At 42.8% G+C, this 20,680-nt stretch overlaps 1 protein-coding gene across 2 annotated transcripts in view; it reads right to left on the bottom strand.

Annotated features, from left to right (window-relative positions):
* GRM8 (glutamate metabotropic receptor 8) overlaps positions 1 to 20,680 on the bottom strand; it is a 1,246,805-nt gene that overhangs the window by 149,737 nt on the left and 1,076,388 nt on the right. For both annotated transcript variants that reach the window (XM_040343692.1, XM_040343693.1), the window contains one exon: positions 18,655 to 18,791. In XM_040343692.1, coding sequence (XP_040199626.1) covers positions 18,655 to 18,791 — 137 coding nt within the window. The remainder of the gene's footprint in view (positions 1 to 18,654; positions 18,792 to 20,680) is intronic.

The following is a 20,680-nucleotide window of genomic DNA, read 5'->3' as shown; positions in this document are numbered from 1 at the left end:
ACACCGTTAACCAGCACCATTATTGGCTGCAGCCCAAGTTTGTTTGTAAACACAGGTACAGGATCTTTCTATTTTCTTCTATTCCTAAACCCTTTTTGGTTCAGGAAGAGAAACATTACAGATCACAGTGAGAAAAAGCAGCCACGCACTTTAGTTAGGAAAAAATAACCTGTGATCCCCTCTGTTAACCCCTTTATCATCCCTGTCACCCAGCTGGTGCCATTAGTACAGTGTCAGTGTACAGTGTTTACTGATCAATGTATTAGCGTCACTTGCAACATCAGATAGCATCAGTGTCAGTTAGCATACCTCCCAGCCAGGGCCAGTAAGCATTAGATTTCCCAAACACTATTGCAGTCACACTATAAGTCGCTAATCATTGCCATTGCTAGTGTAGCATCTGTACAGATCAATTGATTGATCACAAACATTAGCAGGATCACCCCCCCGATACCTGCCGGCACTTGCGTTTATCTCCCCTGCTCGCCCACAAAAAGTGCAGCGTCAGTGTAATTTTTCTGATCATTGCCACCCTTCATACATTGTACAAAAAAAACACAGTGTGGGCGAGTTTAGACCTGATGTCTGCTAGCACTAGCAGGTAACTTTTATTTATAATTGCTCAAGAAGTCCCTGACAGCCAGGAGCACATTTTCCTATAGTAACACTAGGGAATGGTAATGTTAGTGCCCAAAAGGTACTGAAATAAAGGTACTTTAGTGAAGAACAAAACGGCAGCTCTCTATGGGGGGAATTCAAAATTATATCAATATATGTGTAGATATATAAACGTATATACACCTTGGATTCAATTTGAAAACAATTTATTGCACTTAAAGTGTAGCCCAGCAGTATCAACGGAAATGTTGATGCTGGTGAAGATAAAAAGCATGTACCTTGTACAAATGATCAAAATAATTTAAAAAACGGTACCACCATAGATTCTTGATAGTAAGGGGTTAACTGCTCTCGGGAAGTTCGCTGTATACAAGTGGAAGAGGGTCATATTGGGAATGTGTGGAGGACAATCTGGCTCCAATCAGAAGGAGTGGGGTGATGGAAAGCTTCCTCTTGCTTGACACAGGATCACTGGCTGTGCAATTTAAAGAGGAGTGGGGGGCCTCCGCCAGCCTCCCTGTTGGTCAGCTAGCCTCTGTAATCCCCAGGCACAGCGTGCCTGGGGATTACAGTCCTGGCCAACCTGGACTCTGCATGACGGACTGCTTCTATCGCTACCACACACTAGTGGAGTAATAGTTTAGGATACAGCACGGCACAGTCTAGGGGACATCATTCTGCACAAGAAGGTTCTTGAAAAATGCTAGGGAGCCACCTGGAAACATCACCTGATGGCACTGCCTCCATTTTTTGGCGGCGCGGCGGGTATTGTGATTGACTATGGGTCTACATCGGGGAACATTGTTTTTTTATTTTTAATAAAAGAATTGTCAAAAACTGCCTCCTGTTTTTATTTATTTTTACACATCACAATCATTGGCCAGGGTTGTGGGGATGAAGCCCTAATCTGTTACACCTGAGCTCTTTAACCCTCATTGAGCCCAAACAGGCTCACTACACAGCACAAACAGAAAAGCAATCAGTGTACAGCATGAACCTGGGACAAATATATCTACCATCCTGGACACAACCCATAGATTTTCCTGGCTTCTTGTCTTAACCCTAGGTTTGGGACACAGGTTGCTAGGCACGCGTGCACTCAGGACAAAGCATCTGCATTCTGGAAATAACCCATAGATTTTCCTGGCTTCCTGTCACACACTGTTTGCGCTTTTTTAAATTAAATGTATTTTTCAAACTTGCTGTGTTTACTTGTATTGTATTTTTTTGTGAATAAGTAACCAGGGGTGTACTATGCACATCTTATTCATTCACAGGGGGGTGCAGTATCTGGAGGCCCTCTAATTTTACCCTTGCAGACCCCCACATCTATTAGGATAGGCCTTGTTCTCATCAACATGGGGACAAGGTGCTTTGCCAGGGGGGTCCCCACTTGCAAGGTAATCTCTCTTAGGTTGAAAGCAGGCTTGCTGCCCTCCATTTCTGGGCACCAAGTCTGCATGCTGAAAAATGGATATGGTGTGGACGAGGAACCTCATGCTTTGTTCTGTTTTTTCACATGGGGTTCTGCCTTAAAACCAAAAGGGTCTAGTATGGCATTTTGGAGACTCCACACCATTTTATTTTGGACAAGGCACCTTTAAATCTATACCAGACCCTTATCGAGGATATGATGAATATATATTTTTACAGAGGATCCCTTGCAATTTGTTTTATGTGGGAACACACTTATGAGAGCAAATGGCTGGGCAATGTCCTTTAGCAGCAAGACATTTATATAGTATTTTTTTCTTTGTAAATATAATTTTTCTGTCGAACACCTACAGTTTGCTGCAACTTTACAGGCAAGTTTATGTAGCAAATATGTTAAATAACCACTTGCCTCCTGGGCACTTTTATCCTCTTCCTGCCCAGGCCAATTCTTAGCCTTTAGCACGTCACGCCTTGAATGAAAATTGCGCGGTCATGCAGCATTGTACCCATATGAAATTTGTATTATTTTTTCACACAAATAGAGCTTTTTTTTTGTGGCATTTAATCACCACTTGGTTTTTTATTCTTTGCTGTGACAGCATGAGAAAAAAGGAATGCCAATAACCGCCAAGTGTGTTTACAGTGTAATTATCTGTGATTGGACACAGCTGATCATGTGGTAAAGAACCCCGGAGGACAGAGTGACCACAGAGAGCACTGCCTGTATGCCGCAGTGGCCATGATTATAGGAGGAAATCATATGATGCCCTCCCAGAACTGGCCAACCATGCTGTACCTGTCATTTTGCTATAGCGTAAAACATAAAAAATACCTTGGGGTGTTTACTCTCCAAAATGCAGTCATTTTGTGGATGTTTTTTCTGTCTGGGTGCTCCGATGTCTAATGGCGTAATTAATTGCGACGAGCGTATGTACGTTCGTGAATCGGCGTATCTTGCTCATTTACATATTCAATGCGGAAACCAAGGAAGCGCCACCTAGCGGCCAGCGTAATTATTGCAACCCAAGATACGACGGCGTAGGAGACTTACGCCGCTTGTATCTTGGCCAAATCTATGTATAACTGATTCTATGAATCAGGCACATAGATACGATGGCGGCCATTCGGACTTACGATGGCGTATCTGGAGATACGCCGTCGTAAGTCTTTGTGAATCTGGGCCTAATAGTTCTCTCTGGATTTTGAGCCCCTCTATGCAGTAAAACATGCTACATATGTGGTATCCCCATACTCAGAAGGAGAAAGAGGCCCAAATACTAAAAACTAGACTATGTGAACGTACTGTAGCTATTCTACTAATATCCTTAAGAAGGTCTATAAAAAAGCAAAAGGCAGATCATATATATTTGTAGTCAGCGTCTTCCCTCGTGATATGAGACAACCCTAATGACCAAGACCTGTGGTGTGCCTTGGCCTAGCTGGTCGGTACGCCTAAAAGAGGGCATACCCTTAGATAAGAGAATGATAATGACTGATGTCTGAAATGAAATGAAAATATGAAATGAAAAAGGGGGACGGGAGGGTGGGTACCAGAAGCCAAGCCGACGAGGGACCTGCAGGAGGAGGAGAGATTTATACCTCCCAGACTCCTCCTACAAATCTAGGCTAGCCTGCGGCCAGCCTTCTGACTTGTAGTCAGCGTCTTCCCTCGTGATATGAGACAACCCTAATGACCAAGACCTGCGGTGTGCCTTGGCCTAGCTGGTCGGTACGCCTAAAAGAGGGCAAAAAGACACAAATGTAGGTAAGTAAAGAACTTTATTGAATGGATACCACTTAATCTAACAATGAGACAAACGCCCTGCTAACCTCCGTACAGGGTTCAGGAATGTATCTACTGTAGCAGGAGGACCTCCAGCGCCCCATGTGCTTAATGATATAAGACGGGACCCCCTGCTTGGAGGCTGCAGATGCTGCCCCAATCCTAAATGAATGTCCAGAAAAGCGCTTTGGATCTAACCCTAACTTGGCGAGTAAAATCCTAATATGCGAAATGAATTGGTTTGAAGTAATCGAATGTAGGAAAGGGGAGCAGCGGGCTGCTTAGAGGAGCGCCTGTGAACAAACTGCAAAGGGAGTCAAGCACTTCCACCGGACACCATGTACTATTGGTTCGGTAGTACTTGACGACAAACCCCTGTCCCATTTGCCTAGTCTTATTGTTGGGTAGCTGTAATTCAAAATGTTCCGGAAATCTGGTGAGACTCCCTCTGAGCAGAACAGGCGCCTGACCGCTGGCCTGGGATACTTCTCCAGGGCGGAGAAACCCGAAGAAGCTAAGATAGATAGCTGCTTTGAGAACGAGGCTAGGACCTGTGCCAAAAGGGGAAAGAGATAGTATGTCCAACATGTCACGGAAAATCTGACCCGTAACCGGTTGCCGAGACAACTGAGACCTCCCCTGGGACCTTTGGATCCCCTTCAGCATGGCTTTCAGCGGGTGAGCAGCAAAAATAGATGGACTGTCAGGAAAATGCAAGGACCTAAAATGCTGAATGCCTGACAAATAAATCTTGATGGTACTGGCAGACAAACCCAACTGACTGTGGCAATAAGCCACAAAAGACATAATGTACTTAATGTCCCTGGGGCAACTACAGGGATATGACTCCATGAACCTGAGAAACGTCTTCCAGCCCGTTGAATACGCTTCCATGGTATTCCTGGACAAGGACCTGTTGGCCAGATCAATAGCCTGCGTCCAGAAAGCATTCAATCCATGACCAGCAGCGAGTAAGGGGGAACTGGCTGCCCCGTCCGTTCTGCCCCCGGATGCTGCAAGAAAAATTGAGGCATGTTTAGCCGGGATAAGGCATCAGCTGCACCGTTGAGCTCCCCACTAATAAACTCCCCATGAAAATGGAATTTATACGTCAGGCCCAGCCACGTCAATCTACGCATGAACGACATGATCAGCAGAGACCCTGACCTTCCCTTATTGACAATATTAGCCGTAGCCAAATTGTCAGCAACGAAAATGACAGTGTTGCCTGACCACCCCGGACCCCAAGTGACTGCTGCTGCCAGAATTGGATAGATCTCGAACAAGGCTGACGTTAGAGAGAACTTCGGCAGATGGAAAAACTCTGGGGGCCAGCGGCTGGCCAGCCACTCTTGACCACAAAAAGCCCCAAAGCCGACTGCCGCGGCGGCGTCAGAGAACACCCTGGGCGAACAATCAGATGGCTGCGGAATGAACATGGAGATACCATTCCAGTCGCTCAGAAACCGATCCCACATGATGAGATCAGCTTGGGCATCAGCTAGAAGCCTGACAGCTGAGTCAGGATCCTGATATTGCGGGAAAAGGGCCAGCAACCTGGACACAAAAGCCCTACCCTGAGGAATAATCCTCATAGCATGGTTCAGCATCCCTAGTAGCGACTGCAGCTCTTTCTTTGAACAGACAGGGGATCGGACAAACATCCGAACTGTCTGGCGTATCCTATCCAGCTTCTCCAGGGGTAGACTAGCCACCATGAGATGGTAATCAAGCGTGATTCCCAGAAAAGTGATGACTTTAGTCGGCCCTTCCACCTTATGGGCGGCTAAGGGGACATTTAATTCTGAAAAAAGTTCAGACAGTACCTGCAAATCCCTGGGCGGGACCTCAGGGCATTCCAATAGTAAGAAATCGTCCAGATAATGAATTACCTTCTGACACCCTCTGCAATTACCCAAGATCCAGTGAAGAGCCTGGGCAAAGATGTCAAACAGGTAAGGACTGCTCTTTGACCCAAACATCAACCTGGTGGAAAAATAGTATTGACCGCGCCATTTGATGCCGTGCCATTGCCAGAGAGCAAGACGGATCAGAAGCAGCTTGAACGCATCCGTGATGTCAGCTTTGGACAGCCAAGTGCCCCGGCCAAACTGAATAATCTGCTGGATAGCCAAATCTACTGAAGAGTACTTCAGAGAAAACTCCTCAGAGGGTATGAGTGCATTGAGGCTGGGGATATGAGAAGAATGAGGCGCGGACAAATCATGAATTAACCGATATTTATTGGAAAATTTTCCACAGACTACCCCAATGGGGCTGACCCTCCACATACAGAATGGTGATGCAGAAAAAGGCCCAATTAGGAACCCTTTGGTCACTTCGGTTTGCAACAATTTGTCCACAATTGAAGGGTGACTCTCTGCTGACCTCAAATTCTTGCATTCGAAGGTCTCGGTGGGAAGAGCTATGAGGCCAGTGTGAAAACCTTCAGAAAACCCGTCAAGCAGAAACTGCCTGACCGCTGGGGATGGGTGACTCTTCAGATACTCTCCCAACAAAGAAAAATTAACTTGGCATAGTCATGATGCATTGAGCGGCTTGCCCAGACAAGCGGTTTTAGGATGGGCCCTGAAGCAATTGGCACACACATGCAACAGTCTGCACTGATTATAATTGCAACTTGTGTAGTTATAATTGTTGCATAATTGCGCCTTACCAAGATACCGGACAGGCCTGCCCAGTTTATCTACCTGACCTGTACTACCAGGAAAACCACCGGCTGCCTGCTTGGAGGTTCCCATATGACTAGGTTCAGGATTTGGACACCACGCTGTGGTATGCGAAGATGATTGGCAGCTGGCACACACGGGTGACTTTTGGTTGGCAAAATGCCTGCAAAAGAGCTCCATGTCAATGTTGGCCCAACATATGACAGCCTGGAACTGGGCCCATGTAGCCGCCACTTTAGCAAAGAAGGAACGATGATAATCGTAAAAAGTAAAACCCCCATACTTGTGTCCCAAATCCACCACTTTGTGTAGGTACAGGTCAAACTCCTCCCTCCTACCCGGGCTGACTGAGCAGATAATGTCTCTAAAGATGCCAAAAGCCAAGACAAACTCCGGCACACTGAACTTGCGGTTAAGCCTGGGGTCCTTGGTTTTGAGCACCACCGATACTTCCCCACAAGCAAACGATTTGTTCTCAGTGACATCCTGGGTAGCTATAAGTAGGGAGGCCAGATTTACGTCCTTCCCTTCCAAAATATCCTTCTTGATACTTGCCGGGATGAAATGGGTCGGGGACACCGAAGGCAATGCTGCCATAGGTGATGGAGCCGCGGAAGGCAAAAAAGAGACATTACCTGGCGGAGCAGTGGTTGGTGGAGCAAGTACTGGCGGAACAGGGGCTGGTGGAGCAGGGGCTGGTACTACCGCACCCACTGCGCAAGCTTCCATCACCTCCATCCTGCCCTGTAACTGTACCATGGATGTGAAAAGTGTATTCAACACTGCATTTATCTGGATCAAAGAGTTATGTACAGAAGCGTGTTCTGCGCTGGTGGATGGCAGTGACAGGGACGGAGATGGAAACAATAACCTGAACAGCTCAGCCTTCCTAGCCGAAGCTGCGAAAGGAATGCCCTTGCGCCGAAGCTCCGCCACAAGCCTCGGGATAGTCCAACTCCTTAATGATGGTGCGCTGCCATGCTCTGACCCCCTACGGAAGGTAGGTTGGATGAGAGAAAACTCGTCGCTCTCCGAAACGTGAGACATGGCGATATCTATGGGAATAGAAAAAGATACAGACAATAACACGCAACCGTACCCCCCTACGTGCCAAAATACAACCGTGTGTGACAGACCAAATAGCGCGTGAACTAAGATTAGTGACCAAATGCTTTAATATAAGAAATGAGTGAGCCCGAGAAACCTGTCGCGCCAAGACAGGCAATTAAAAACGAAACACTCAGGGCTACAATACCCACAGACCGTGGTGGGTAAGTATGTAAGAACTGAATGATCGTGCAGTATAACGTATGATGTACAGGCGAGAAGATTGCGGTCTACCAATCACTTAACAAACGCAAACCTCAGCCTGTACGGGTCTGAAGACGTGACAGACCCTGTAATGTACTAAACTGAGCACCCGTGGAAGGGAAAAACGGCACACATACGAACCTTGCTGAATAACGTTTACAGCTGAAATCCACCTGAAACATCACAAGTACATGCAGTGAAGCAACTGTACGATGATCGTGAACAGAAAATGAAATGTGGGTGGAAACTGACACCCCGAACAGAAATTGCAATCATGAGAGCCCGTGGAACACGCAGCCGTTGGTAAGAAATGACAAATAACAATAAACAAAAAAGACCATGAGACATATATATGCAGATGGACAGAAACGACATACCTGACTGATTGAAAGCCAGACTCATGACAGATCACCGTGACCGACAGCCATGCAACCGCATGACCATTTGCCATGTCAAAATGCATGACTGATAAATTGCATGACAGATTTCCATGACTGATCGCATGGAAAGCCATAAAATTGCATGCCTAACCCAAAATGACCAGCCCTCATGCCAACGCATGGAAGCCATGACAATTGCCCGGACAACCATGACAAATTTGCATGACAGTCTGCTAGATAGTGAAAAATCGCATGACGGATCGACAGTGACAAATCGCAGACGGATCTATCCTGACAAAACGCCAACACCTGACCGCCTTACACATGACAAACGTATGACAGACTTATGATGACAAAGACGAGTGACAGACTTAAAATGACAAGAACCGCATGACAGACTTACAAAGACAAAACGCATGACAGGCTGTACTATGACAATCGCATGACAGGCTGAAACGAAATTGTATGACAGGCTGACACCGACAAACCGCATGACAGGCTGCCAAAGGTAAATTGCCTGACGGATCTACCAATGACAAAACGCATGCTGTAACTATCAATGGAAAATCGCATGCTGGATCAATCAAAACGAATCGCCTGAAAGATTGAACCGACAATCTGCATGACAGATTACAATGACAAATTGCATGACGGATCAATCCCTGCTACATCGCATGCTAGATCTACCAATGACAGTCGTATGACAGATTACCATGACAATCGCATGACGGATTACAAAGGCAACGCATGACGGATTACAATGACAATCGCATGACGGAATTACCGAGGCAAACGCATGACGGGTCTACCAATGACAAATCGCATGACAGACTGAGTGACAACTTGTATGACAGTTCACAATGGCAAAACGCATGACGGATTATAGTGACAATCGCATGACGGATTTACAGAGGTGAACGCATGACGGCTTTACCAAATGACAAATCGCCTGACAGATTGAAATGACAAATCGCATGACAGATTACAATGGCAAAACGCATGACAGATTACAATGGCAAAACGCATGACAGATTACAATGGTAAAACGCATGACAGATTACAATGGTAAAACGCAATGACAGATTACAATGGTAAAACGCAATGACGGATTTACAATGGTAATATATGTGTACAGAGGAAGCACATCCATGGGTATCCAGGAGAATGCTATGACACCAGGCAGTTCTCCCCTGAATACCCCCTTCTAAAAATGCTCCAGTACTAAAATAATATGACACATGCCACTTGCTGCCTAGCCCATAGTTACATCCTCTGGACAATGGTAACTTATCTGACCGGATCATATTGCAAGAGGGGTACCGCTACTGCTCTGGGCCTCCCCCCCCCCCCCGCAGCCCTATACCATGCCACACTCCCTCCCCCCCCCCCGGCCATGAACGGCAATCCTACTGCTGTCCCTGGCCATGCAGGCGATTCCTACTATACCCCCCTGTTCATGCTCGGGCCTAGTGCTGGCGGTGCCTGGTGATGGCGGTGCCTGGTGATGGCGGTGCTGGCGGTACCAAGCGAACCCCCCCTCCCCCCCACCCGCCGCACGGGCCCACGAGGACTTGCCATGGTGCCCGAACGCGCGCCGCCATACAATACCTGGAGCCCACGCGGCGAGACCATACGCTGCTGCTGCACGCTTCTCCTGATTTGAAAAATGAAACGCCGGTCGGAAATGACGTCAGGGGCGCACCGGAAGAAGAACACCAGAAGCCAAGCCGACGAGGGACCTGCAGGAGGAGGAGAGATTTATACCTCCCAGACTCCTCCTACAAATCCAGGCTAGCCTGCGGCCAGCCTTCTGACATATATATATATACAGTTTAGTGTGTGTATATAGATATATATATACAGTCTATATCTATCTATACTCTGCATTCAGTGTAGCTTATATCTACAGTGCATTACATGGTGTACTTTTTCCAATTTACTTCAGGCGGCGTACACAGTATCTAATACAGTGTGTACAGTTTCTACTACACTTCTGGTGGTGTACACAGTAAACAATACAATGCAGCCAATTATGGCTCTCTGTTTTTTGCAAGCTGTGATTGGCCAAGCATGCGGGTCATAGTGCATGCTTGGCCAATCATCAGCCAGCAATGCACTGCGATGCCGCAGTGAATTATGGGCTGTGAAACGTGACTCCAATTTTGCGCGAACGGCCCAAAACGTTCGTAATTCCACGAACGATTGAACATACGAAGCTCATCCCTATTCTTCAACATGGAGAGAACTGATCTTCAAGATTTGTCTCCCTATTGATATATGTTTATTAACTGGTACCATTTGATTATTGTGGTTTATTTCCCTGTACTGATTATTTTCCCTTTCCTTTATAGACCATTGTTAATTAACACCCTAATGGGTTTACACTGATCTCAGAGGCTTAGTAATTGCACTATTTTGCTGTACATGTCTTAAAGGGGTTGTAAAGGTAAATGTTTTTTCACCTTAATGCATCCTATGCATCCGCTGTATCACGGGAGCGCGCTCGCAAGAGCTTTCCACCATGCGAGGGAGCTCGCATGAAGGTGGAAATCTCTCACGAGGAGGAGCCGAGACAGCCGTTGAGGGACCCCAGAAGACCGGGTTCGGGGACACCCTGTGCAAAACGAGCTGCACAGTGGAGGTAAGTATAACATGTTTGTTATTTTACCTTTAGTGTTCCTTTAAGTTCTTGATATATGCAATAATCCGATTGTTGTATGTTGTTTACCTTTTAAATGCAATACAAAATGTCATTGTTGAAAAAAAAAAGATTTGCCAAGTTCAAGATGGATATTAGCCCTTGGATCAATCCCAAGATTTACTGATAAATATATAATAGTATTCCTTACATGAATCTGGAGATGAGCACTGGAAAGCTAACGGATTGGAAAATAAATACCAGTTCCAAATTGTGTATAGACATATTTCATTGTAGTTCCTAAAAACTTCTACTGCCTATGTAATTACACAAGCTAATATTGATAGAGTAGTCAATAAATGTGCTTAACTAAATTAAATGACAATGCTTCAGTAGAACATCATTTTTGTACATAAAACCAAGAGCTATTTGCCAAAAGATACGCAGACTTTTATAATCCAGTCTAATGAAGTTGTGTTTTACTACAAATGTACTGCATCAAGTCATGAGTGATTAAATCACTAGATTTCCAATCTTTTCATGTTATATATAATCTCCAGTTCATACCATATTCCGAAATAGAGGATATTTAGGGTGAATGACATATACATTTATTAAATAGAAAGAAATAGAAAATCAATAGCACTGTAATGATACACTGTAATTAGAGCTAAAGATGCCCTGCCAGAAGTGTGAAATACATTGCTAGAGGTTCAGAACTTAATAGTCTATCACATTTAATTACATTTTTGCACATCATATATAGGCAATAACATTATTTCTATTTTTATTTAACCATTTCTAATAGTTGAACAAGGTCATTTTCTGTATTCCTTCCTTTAATGGTTATTTAAGTATTTTTTCATTACGTATTGATGCACACTTACACATGGCATCATACCAAGCCTTATAATGGCCTGCTAGTGGGTTTTTAGCGCTACATAGCTTATTATAGATACAGGAAACAGATAAAAGACATGAAATAAATGGCAGATGACTTTAGGAACTTTTGTACATTGGCATTAATAGCCCACCAATATCAGCTAAAGTCATCTCACTTGTATGAGTCTCTTTTTAGGAATATAATCCAATTGGTCATAATTCACAATAACACTTAATTTACAATGTCACTTGCCCTGTGCATTGTATACTAGGGGGCAGATCCACAGAGAGAGTACGCCGGCGTATCTACTGATACGCCGGCGTACTTTCAAATTTCCTGCGTCGTATCGTTGTTTTGAATCCTCAAAACAAGATACAACGGCATCTGGGTTAGATCCGACAGGCGTACGTCTTCGTATGCCTTCGGATCTAAGATGCAATTCTTCGGCGTCCGCTGGATGGCGTTCCCTTCGTTTTCCGCATCGAGTATGCAAATTAGCTATTTCCGATCCACGAACGTACGAGCGGCCGGCGCATTCCTTTACGCCGTCTCTAGTCGGCTTTTTTCGGCGTATAGTTAAAGCTGTTATTTCGTGGCGTACTCAATGTTAAGTATGGCCGTCGTTCCCGCGTATAATTTCATTTTTTTTTTGCGCAAGTCGTTCGTGAATCAGGATGGACATAATTTACGTCCAGGTCAAAACCAATGACATCCTTGTGACGTCATTTCGCGCAATGCACGGCGGGAAATTTAGGGATGGCGCATGCGCAGTTCGTTCGGCGCGGGGACGCGCTTCATTTAAATGAAACACGCCCCCTACCCACCCAATTTGAATTCCGCGCCGTTACGACGCTTGAGATACACTACACCGCCGTAACTTACGGCGCAAAATCTTTATGGATTCGAACCAAAGCCAGGTAAGGTACGGCGGCGTAGCGTATCTCAGATACGATGCGCCGGGGCAGATCTTTGTGGATCTGCCCCTAGATATATTCCTAGAGTAAGTGCTGATCAGTTCAGTGAATCTGTATCTAACCAGTTAGGATTATAAGGTTACAATACTAGTCACTTACACCTTGCATACCCACAAAAAAAAAAAAAAAAAAGAGCAGAGTACCCCAGGTGCATCTTTTATCCTACAAGGAAATTTAACAGGCTATGTAGCACTCAACTTCTTACCAATCCCCCTGGGCGTTGATTGAGACACTGCATCAAGCAGTTTCAGATTAAGGATTTAGTAGATAGGGTGGGGTTTTTTTTTTTTTTTTTCCTTCCCACTCAGAGAACACTAACCGGAGACATAATCAATTTGCGTTCATACGCTGTCTCCATCCTGATTCGCATCATGGTAGGAAGTTACTTTTTTTTTTTTGCTTTGTTGTTATGTCTATAGACATATTAATCTTATATGGCCTCAGGATGGCAAAGTACAAAAAAATAAATAAAAATTTACATGGTAATAAAACCAAAGTGCCCGTGCCAAAGTCCGCTGACCCCCCACCCACCCCCATACCCAAACCCACCCCTTTCTCTCCGAACCTCAGTCACTTTACATATCCGCTTTTACTAAAATGCGCTTCCTACCCTATATCATCGGTATAGATTAATGTGGGTTAAGGTAGTGACATTTGTCTAAATTACATATTTGTTATTCTTTAATTCTGCCTGGTCTAATTAAAAATATAACAAGTATTTAGTTAAAAACAACGGGCCAGATCCACAAAAGGGATACGCAGGCGTATCTGCTGATACGCCGTCGTATCCCTGTTTCTATCTATGCGGCTGATTCATAGAATCAGTTACACATAGATATCCCTAAGATCTCGTCGAATTCCAGCGTCGGGTATGCAAATTAACACAATTAACGCAAATTAACACAAAGCTTTTTCCCTTTGTTATTTCTCCGTAAGTGTTAGTTTGCCGTCGCAAAATTAGGGCTGCTTTTACAAAGTGTAAACTTAGTACACCATGTAAAAGTATACCCTTCTTTCCCGCGTCGCTGTCAAATATTTTTTACCCGTCGCGATTCACAAAACTCGGCGCAACGTAACGCAAAGCACGTCGGGAAAATAGCGTCGGGAGCATACGCAGTACGTCCGGCGCGGGACTTGCCCCATTAGATTGGGCACGCCTTGCGCCGGACAGATTTAAGTTACACCGCTGCAAATTTCTAGGTAAGTGCTTTGTGGATCGGGCACTTAGGTAGAAATTTTGCGGCGGTGTAACTTAAATCGGAACATTTAAGTTGCGCCCGCTGGTTGTGGATCTGGCCCAACATTTTTAGTCAGTTCATAATGCTGCATTAAGTTAAACATAACCCAGTTTAAAAAAAAAAATCCTATTTACATTTTAGGATCTTATATATTCTATAAAATATTTGTGATGACAAATATATGCACATGTTATATATCAGTGGATTAACAGAAACTGGCAAACAATCTATATAATTATAATCACCCAAATGTTCACACTCTGGAGACTTTGAAGCTTTTCTTCAGAAATAATTTTATGAGCACACACAGACCACACATTTCTTAGGCAAACCATTGACTAGTACTTTGAAATATACGGATACAGTAAACATAAGCGTATTCTTCCTTCTTCCAGCTCTAACGTAGTGAATATGATAACACTATGAGGAATTGCTTCACAATAACAAATGAAATGTGCTTAAATATTTAGTAGCTTAGCAGTGTATATTAAGGTAAGAAATCCTTTGGTGCAGATGGCTATGACAAGAGAATCATTGTACAATACATTGAACTTTCCTATCTGCAAAGAATTTAAAAAACACTTATTTCACTGTCGGTCTAAAACAAACCGGATTTCAAGCCTGCTACTAACATCTTCCATTCCATTTACATTATTTTCAACATGTGGTAATTTTTTAAACACATTATCCAAGAAGGCGATACTATAAAAAACAATTTTCATGTTTAATTTAACTTCTACTAGAGTATCTATTCTTGATCTGCTGAATCTATATTTTTTCAGTCTCTTGAACTGTTTTACATAGCATAGGTTATGCTAAGCCTGTAAAACGTGGAGCTAATCTCAGGAGGATACCTCTTAAAAAAAATACATCCAATGTGCATCCCATGCCCAAACACAATATTTTAAGCAGAAAAGAAACCCTATGAATTGAACTTATTATGTAGTGCTTCAGAATACTTGAGAAGTTCCCAAAAGAGATTACAGCCTGAAGTTCTCAACTATAGTTCAGCCAAGGTATTTCAAATCAGACAGAAGCTTTTCCTATGGGACAATCAAAGTCATCATATCCACTTAAGGTTCTTGCATATTTCCCTAGGAAAGCCAATATGCTTCATGTATCGAAAGTGAAGCAGAAATGTGTATGGCTGTTATTTGTGGAAAACAAATGTTATCCATAATTTTCTTAGTATTACTTAAAGAAGAACTCTGACATGGTGATAAAACTGTAGAATAGTCCTAAGTAATTAGATAAGTAACAATACTAACGTGATTAAAAAAAACAAAGGCCCAGATTCAAAGATCTGCGCTATATTTGCGGAGGCGCAGGGCAACAATTTTGCCCTGCGCCCACGCAAATATTTTGCGCTGCCCTCGATTCACGGAGCAGTAGCTCCGTAAATTGCGAGGGCGCGCCAGCAAAATTGCCCGGCGTAAGCGCGCGCAATGTAAATGATCCCGCCGGGGCGGGAATCATTTAAATTAGGCGCGCTCCCGCGCCAAGCATAGAGCGCATGCTCCGTCGGGAAACTTTCCCGACGTGCATTGCGGCAAATGACGTCGCAAGGACGTCATTTGCTTCAAAGTGAACGTGAATGGCGTCCAGCGTCCAGCGCCATTCACGAATCACTTACGCAAACAATGTGAAATTCAAATTTCCTACTATTAGAAGGGGCAGCCTTTTACGTTAAAGATGCCGTACGGAAACTCCGTACCTTGCGTACGCAGGGCCCGCGCAACATTGTGAATCGGCGTAAGTATGCAATTTGCATACTATACGCTGACCACAATGGGAGCGCCCCCTAGCGGTCAACGCAAGAATGCAGCCTAAAATCTGCGTGGCATAAGAGCCTTATGCCACGCAAATTTTAGGCTGCAGTCGGCGTAACGAGTTCTCTGAATCAGGAGAACTCGTTACGCCGGCGCAAGTCAGCAGTTACGCAGGCGCAATTGCTTACTGAATCTGGGCCAAAAACTGCAAAGTATGTAAAAAAAAAATAAGCTCACAGTTTTAACCATTTCACGACCGCCCACTGCATATATACGTCGGCACTTTAAAGATGGATATCTTGGTAACAGCAGCAGCTGCTGCCACAACAAGGTATCATCTTTTCAGTGGGCGGGCCTGTTTACGATAATAATGGTCTCTGTGGCGGATTCACAGCGAGATTACTGTTATTCCTCCCGCCGCTCTCCTGCGCCCTTCACCACTTACCAGAGCCGTTGTAGAGGCAGAGGCGATCGGGTCCTGTGTCCTGTTAGGTATGGATACGAGTGAGCGCAAGATGGCCCCCACCCATCTCTATACCATAGCAGGGCGGAAGCGACGTCAAAACGCCACTTCCGCCGATACCTCTTAAAGGGCCATTTTTTTGTTGTCATCTTTTCAAATGACAATTTTTTTTAATTGTATTTAAGTCCAAATATGAGATCTGAGGTCTTTTTGACCCAAGATCTCATATTTAAGAGGACCTGTCATGCTTTTTTCCCATTACAAGGGATGTTTACATTCCCTGTAATAGGAAAAAAAGTGACCCATTTTTTTTAACAGTCAAAAATCAATAAAATAAAGTAAAATAATAATTAAAAAAAATAATAATAATTAAAGCGCCCCGTCCCGGCGAGCTAATGCGCAGAAGCGAACGCATACATGAGCAGCGCCCGCATATGAAAACGTTGTTCAAACCACACATGTGAGGTATCGCCATGATTGGTAGAGCGATAACAATAATTCAAGTGGGTGCAATTTTGAAGCGTAACATTATTTTTCACAATATAAAAAAAATTGTCTAACTTTACTGTTTTCTTATTTTTTTATTCATTGGCATTCATTTTTTATTCATTCATATTTCAGTGATTTTTTTCCAAAAAAAGTGCGCTTTTAAGACTAAGTTTACAGATGAGCACCACCACATTCAGGCTGTAGTGTTTTTATGGGGTGCCAACTATTTAAAGTGTAAGTGTCCAATTCATTTCCATTATTTAAGATAATAATACACTATTTAAGGCTAGATTCACACTGCTGTGATCAGATTTTGATCCAACGTTCAGTGTGATTATATGGTGCAACTTGGATTCACCTTTGATAAGGTTTGCATATTCTATGAAGCCAAAATCATACTGGAATTACACCACCTTTTCAAAAATTTCAACAGGCTGAGTTGCATTGAAAGTGCACCATTGAAAACAATGTTTTGCGATTCTGTATGACTCAAGTCGCATCTGAAATCACACTAGAGTGAATGGAACCTAAAGAAAAGGTTAATTTGGAATATATATATATATATGTCTTGAAACACTACCTAGAATCAATACTTTAGATGACATTAATATACCTTTACAACTAAGGATGGGCTCAGGCGTATTCACAACTCCACGTGTCTGCGCCCACCAAGAAGCTGTGCAGCGCTAATCACAGGCACAGTGTCAGCTGCACAGATCGGAAAATGTCTCACTACCAGCTCCCTGGCTGGCGCAGGCACATGGAGTTGCAAACACGCCTGAACTAATCCTTATATATAACCAGTTAGTAAAGCAGGTTAGGCAGATAGCGCTGAAAGCTGTTCAGCTCCTTATTAATACCTATGTTTATTGTATGTCCCTTTTAATTGTATGCCCTTTTCATTCACTGCCAAATAAATAGTTTTTGTTTCAAAGCATTTCACTATTTTATTTTATGTTTTACTACTAACTATATTGTTACTGTACAAAATTTTTTTTTGCACTTTTGCATATTTGTTCTTTATTTCACTCTTTGGTTTAGAAATAAATAGGGGGTGAAGCTCCCAAAGCAATTATTTCACTGCTGGTCATTTGGTCAATACTGAAAAATGAACACAAGTAGGATATATCCACCATTCTTTTATCCTTTATGGATATTTGTCTTTCAGAAGTTTACAGTTCCCTAGAGAGAGTGAACTAGTAATAACAGATTTTCTTCACTGGCATTGCTGGGTTGTGACACACATTGAGGCCATTGTGTGCACAATTTTCATGTACAACAAATGAAGAATAAAAGGTAAACTATATTTTTGAAATACAATTTTTTTAGGTCTACAAGGTTATAAACATGTTTGTATAATTGTCTATTTTTCTGTTTAAAGTCTTTATTTTACAGATAAACATTCATTGCATGTTGTATACAGTATATTACATTGTGTTTATAAAGTTTGTAAGTCATACGTTTTGTAGAATCACATCCCATACTTAAGTAAAATAAATCTACAGTTGAGGAAACATATTTATGTTGATTGTATATGCATCTTGCTTCTACAATTATATTTCAACTAGTAAATGTATAACATAATCCTGTAGGCAATTTTAGTACTATAATGCCTGGTACACACGGTCGGACTTTTGACCATGCAAAAGTCTGCCGTAAGTCCGTTGGAAGTCCGATGTAAAGAAAGAGAACAGGTTCTCTATCTAAGGTCCGTCACTTTCCGACAAAAAAAAGTCTGATGGAGGCTACTCACGGCCAGACTTTCCGAGAAAGAAAGCCTGTCTGATTTTTTTCTCGGAAAGTCCGACCGTGTGTATGAGGCATTAGACTGGGTTCACACATTAAATACATATGATAATGTGCATTGCAATGCTATCGATCGATGCATGTTACCAAACTAGCCAATTTACTACAGAAATGTCAAATATGCTTTTGTTTAACATAATACAAAAGAGGCAGAACTGTGCAGAAAAATTCTACTTACATTAAGGTGTAATTGATTTGTCCAGTGTCCAATCATCTTGTATTCTGTTGTCTTGTTTATGATTTGGTACTGATAAATGTCATACCGTCCAGGAGCATCTCCATTTTCATTGTATGTAACTGGTGTTCCAGCACTACCTAAAAAATTATATAATTAAATGACACATTAAACTGGTACCTGAAATGTTAGCTATAACAATAACCTTAACAGCATGAGTTTCCCATTAAAGCAAAATGGTTTTGTACACAGTGAAAAATGTACTATAATTGATATTGATACAAACTACTGTATATTAAAATTATTATTAAAATGTGCAAAGATTTCCAAACATGTGGCACGAAAAAAACTAACAAAATTACATAAAAAAATTAACTATCACTTATTACCGGTACTTATAAGTATGTTAACACCTAAACTCGCTTTTTACAACTATAATTGGTGAGGGAGAAAGAAAAATAAAATAACCACACATAATGATTTTTGTAGGGAATTAGCATGTACCCTGCAAAATGTACACTGCACACTGATACTAAGGTTAAATTCACAGCATTGGAGTGAAAAAAACATATTCACAGTTTTCCACATTACTATTAGGGCTTTATTTTTCAAAAAACTCTGAGACCTCCATCCTGAGAAACTGCATGTACTGTACTGTGTTAATTCTGGCAAAATCGAATGATACTAGGCTATTTTCTCTCCAGGTTAGGTATTCTTCATTCATAAGAATAGCATGAATCAGGAGAAATTTGCATTATGGCCACTAGATGGAACTGATGATAATAGGAAATAACTACGATACGTATTTACTAAGATTGTAAGCTTTATCTAGTGGCCATAATGGAGTTTTTACCTGATTCACTATATTCTTATGATTGCAGAGCATCTGACCTGGACAGAAAATAGACTAGTAATATTGAATTTTGCCAGCATTTGCACAGAACATATGTACATCCTGTTTCGCTGAATTAATACTATGCAAATTCTTACAAATACACCCATTAACATGGAATCAATATCATTAAAGTGCAGCTTAGCTCCTTGTGTGTAATACCCAAAAACATTATTTAAAGCCTGCACTTTTTACAATGTAAGAAAATATACTGTACATCAAAACCTCCCATTCATTGCAATAAGTGCTTTCACACCCGGGCGGTGCGCTTACGGGACGTTGGAAATCATCCTGCAAGCAGCATCTTTGGGGCGGGTTTGGGAGCACTGTATACAGCAACAACACCCCTGCCTATTGCAATGAATGGGTAGCGATTCGGATGCATCTGAAAAGCACTTTGGAAGCGCCACAACACAGGAGATTTTCTTGGGTTAAAAGTGCCCCGCTAGCGGCCGAATAGTGGCGTAAGTTTGCCACTTAAACAACGGTAAAGCGCCGCTAAAATGAGCGGCGTTTTCCCGCGAACGCACGGGCGGCCCCAGTGTGAAAGGGGTCTTAGAGGAGGAAAACAAGAAAAAATATATTTTGAACCAAATGGTGTACTAAAATATTTAATAAAATATAACAGAATAATATACCACTCTGGTACCATATGTGTGTTCCACCAACAGAGCATTGTGGTTATTTGCTACATTATCTCTGTGTATATTTACTGCAACCACATCTATTTGTACTATTTTTGTTACTATTTTTTTTACTTTCTGTTTTAAAATTTCTACAATAAAATGTATTGAGATTATATATAACATTAACGGTACCTCACCCTTTTGCACAATCAAAACAAACAAAGTGCTTGCTTGCATTAAAAAGTACCCTTCCCGACACTAGGATAACTCGCATGCAGGCTGAGGAGATGATAACCACCTGACTCGAGCTGACAGGTTGGTGTGCAATTCATCGCTGTATGCAAGCAACCAGAAACCCGGATGTCTGGTGACCAGGATGCGCCTCACATCCTGTCCTCTCTTCTGCAACAGAGGAGCCAAACGGCCAGCCCGGTATTGTAACACGGCGGAGGTGGCGGCGACAAGGTGGGGGGAGGGCCGGTCAACTCCATAAGACACACAGACATTTCCT

Source organism: Rana temporaria, chromosome 3 (genome assembly GCF_905171775.1).
Source record: "Rana temporaria chromosome 3, aRanTem1.1, whole genome shotgun sequence".
Lineage (NCBI taxonomy): Eukaryota > Metazoa > Chordata > Amphibia > Anura > Ranidae > Rana > Rana temporaria.
The sequence above is the reverse complement of the archived record's forward strand: the minus strand, read 5'-3'. Positions and strand labels throughout refer to the sequence as shown.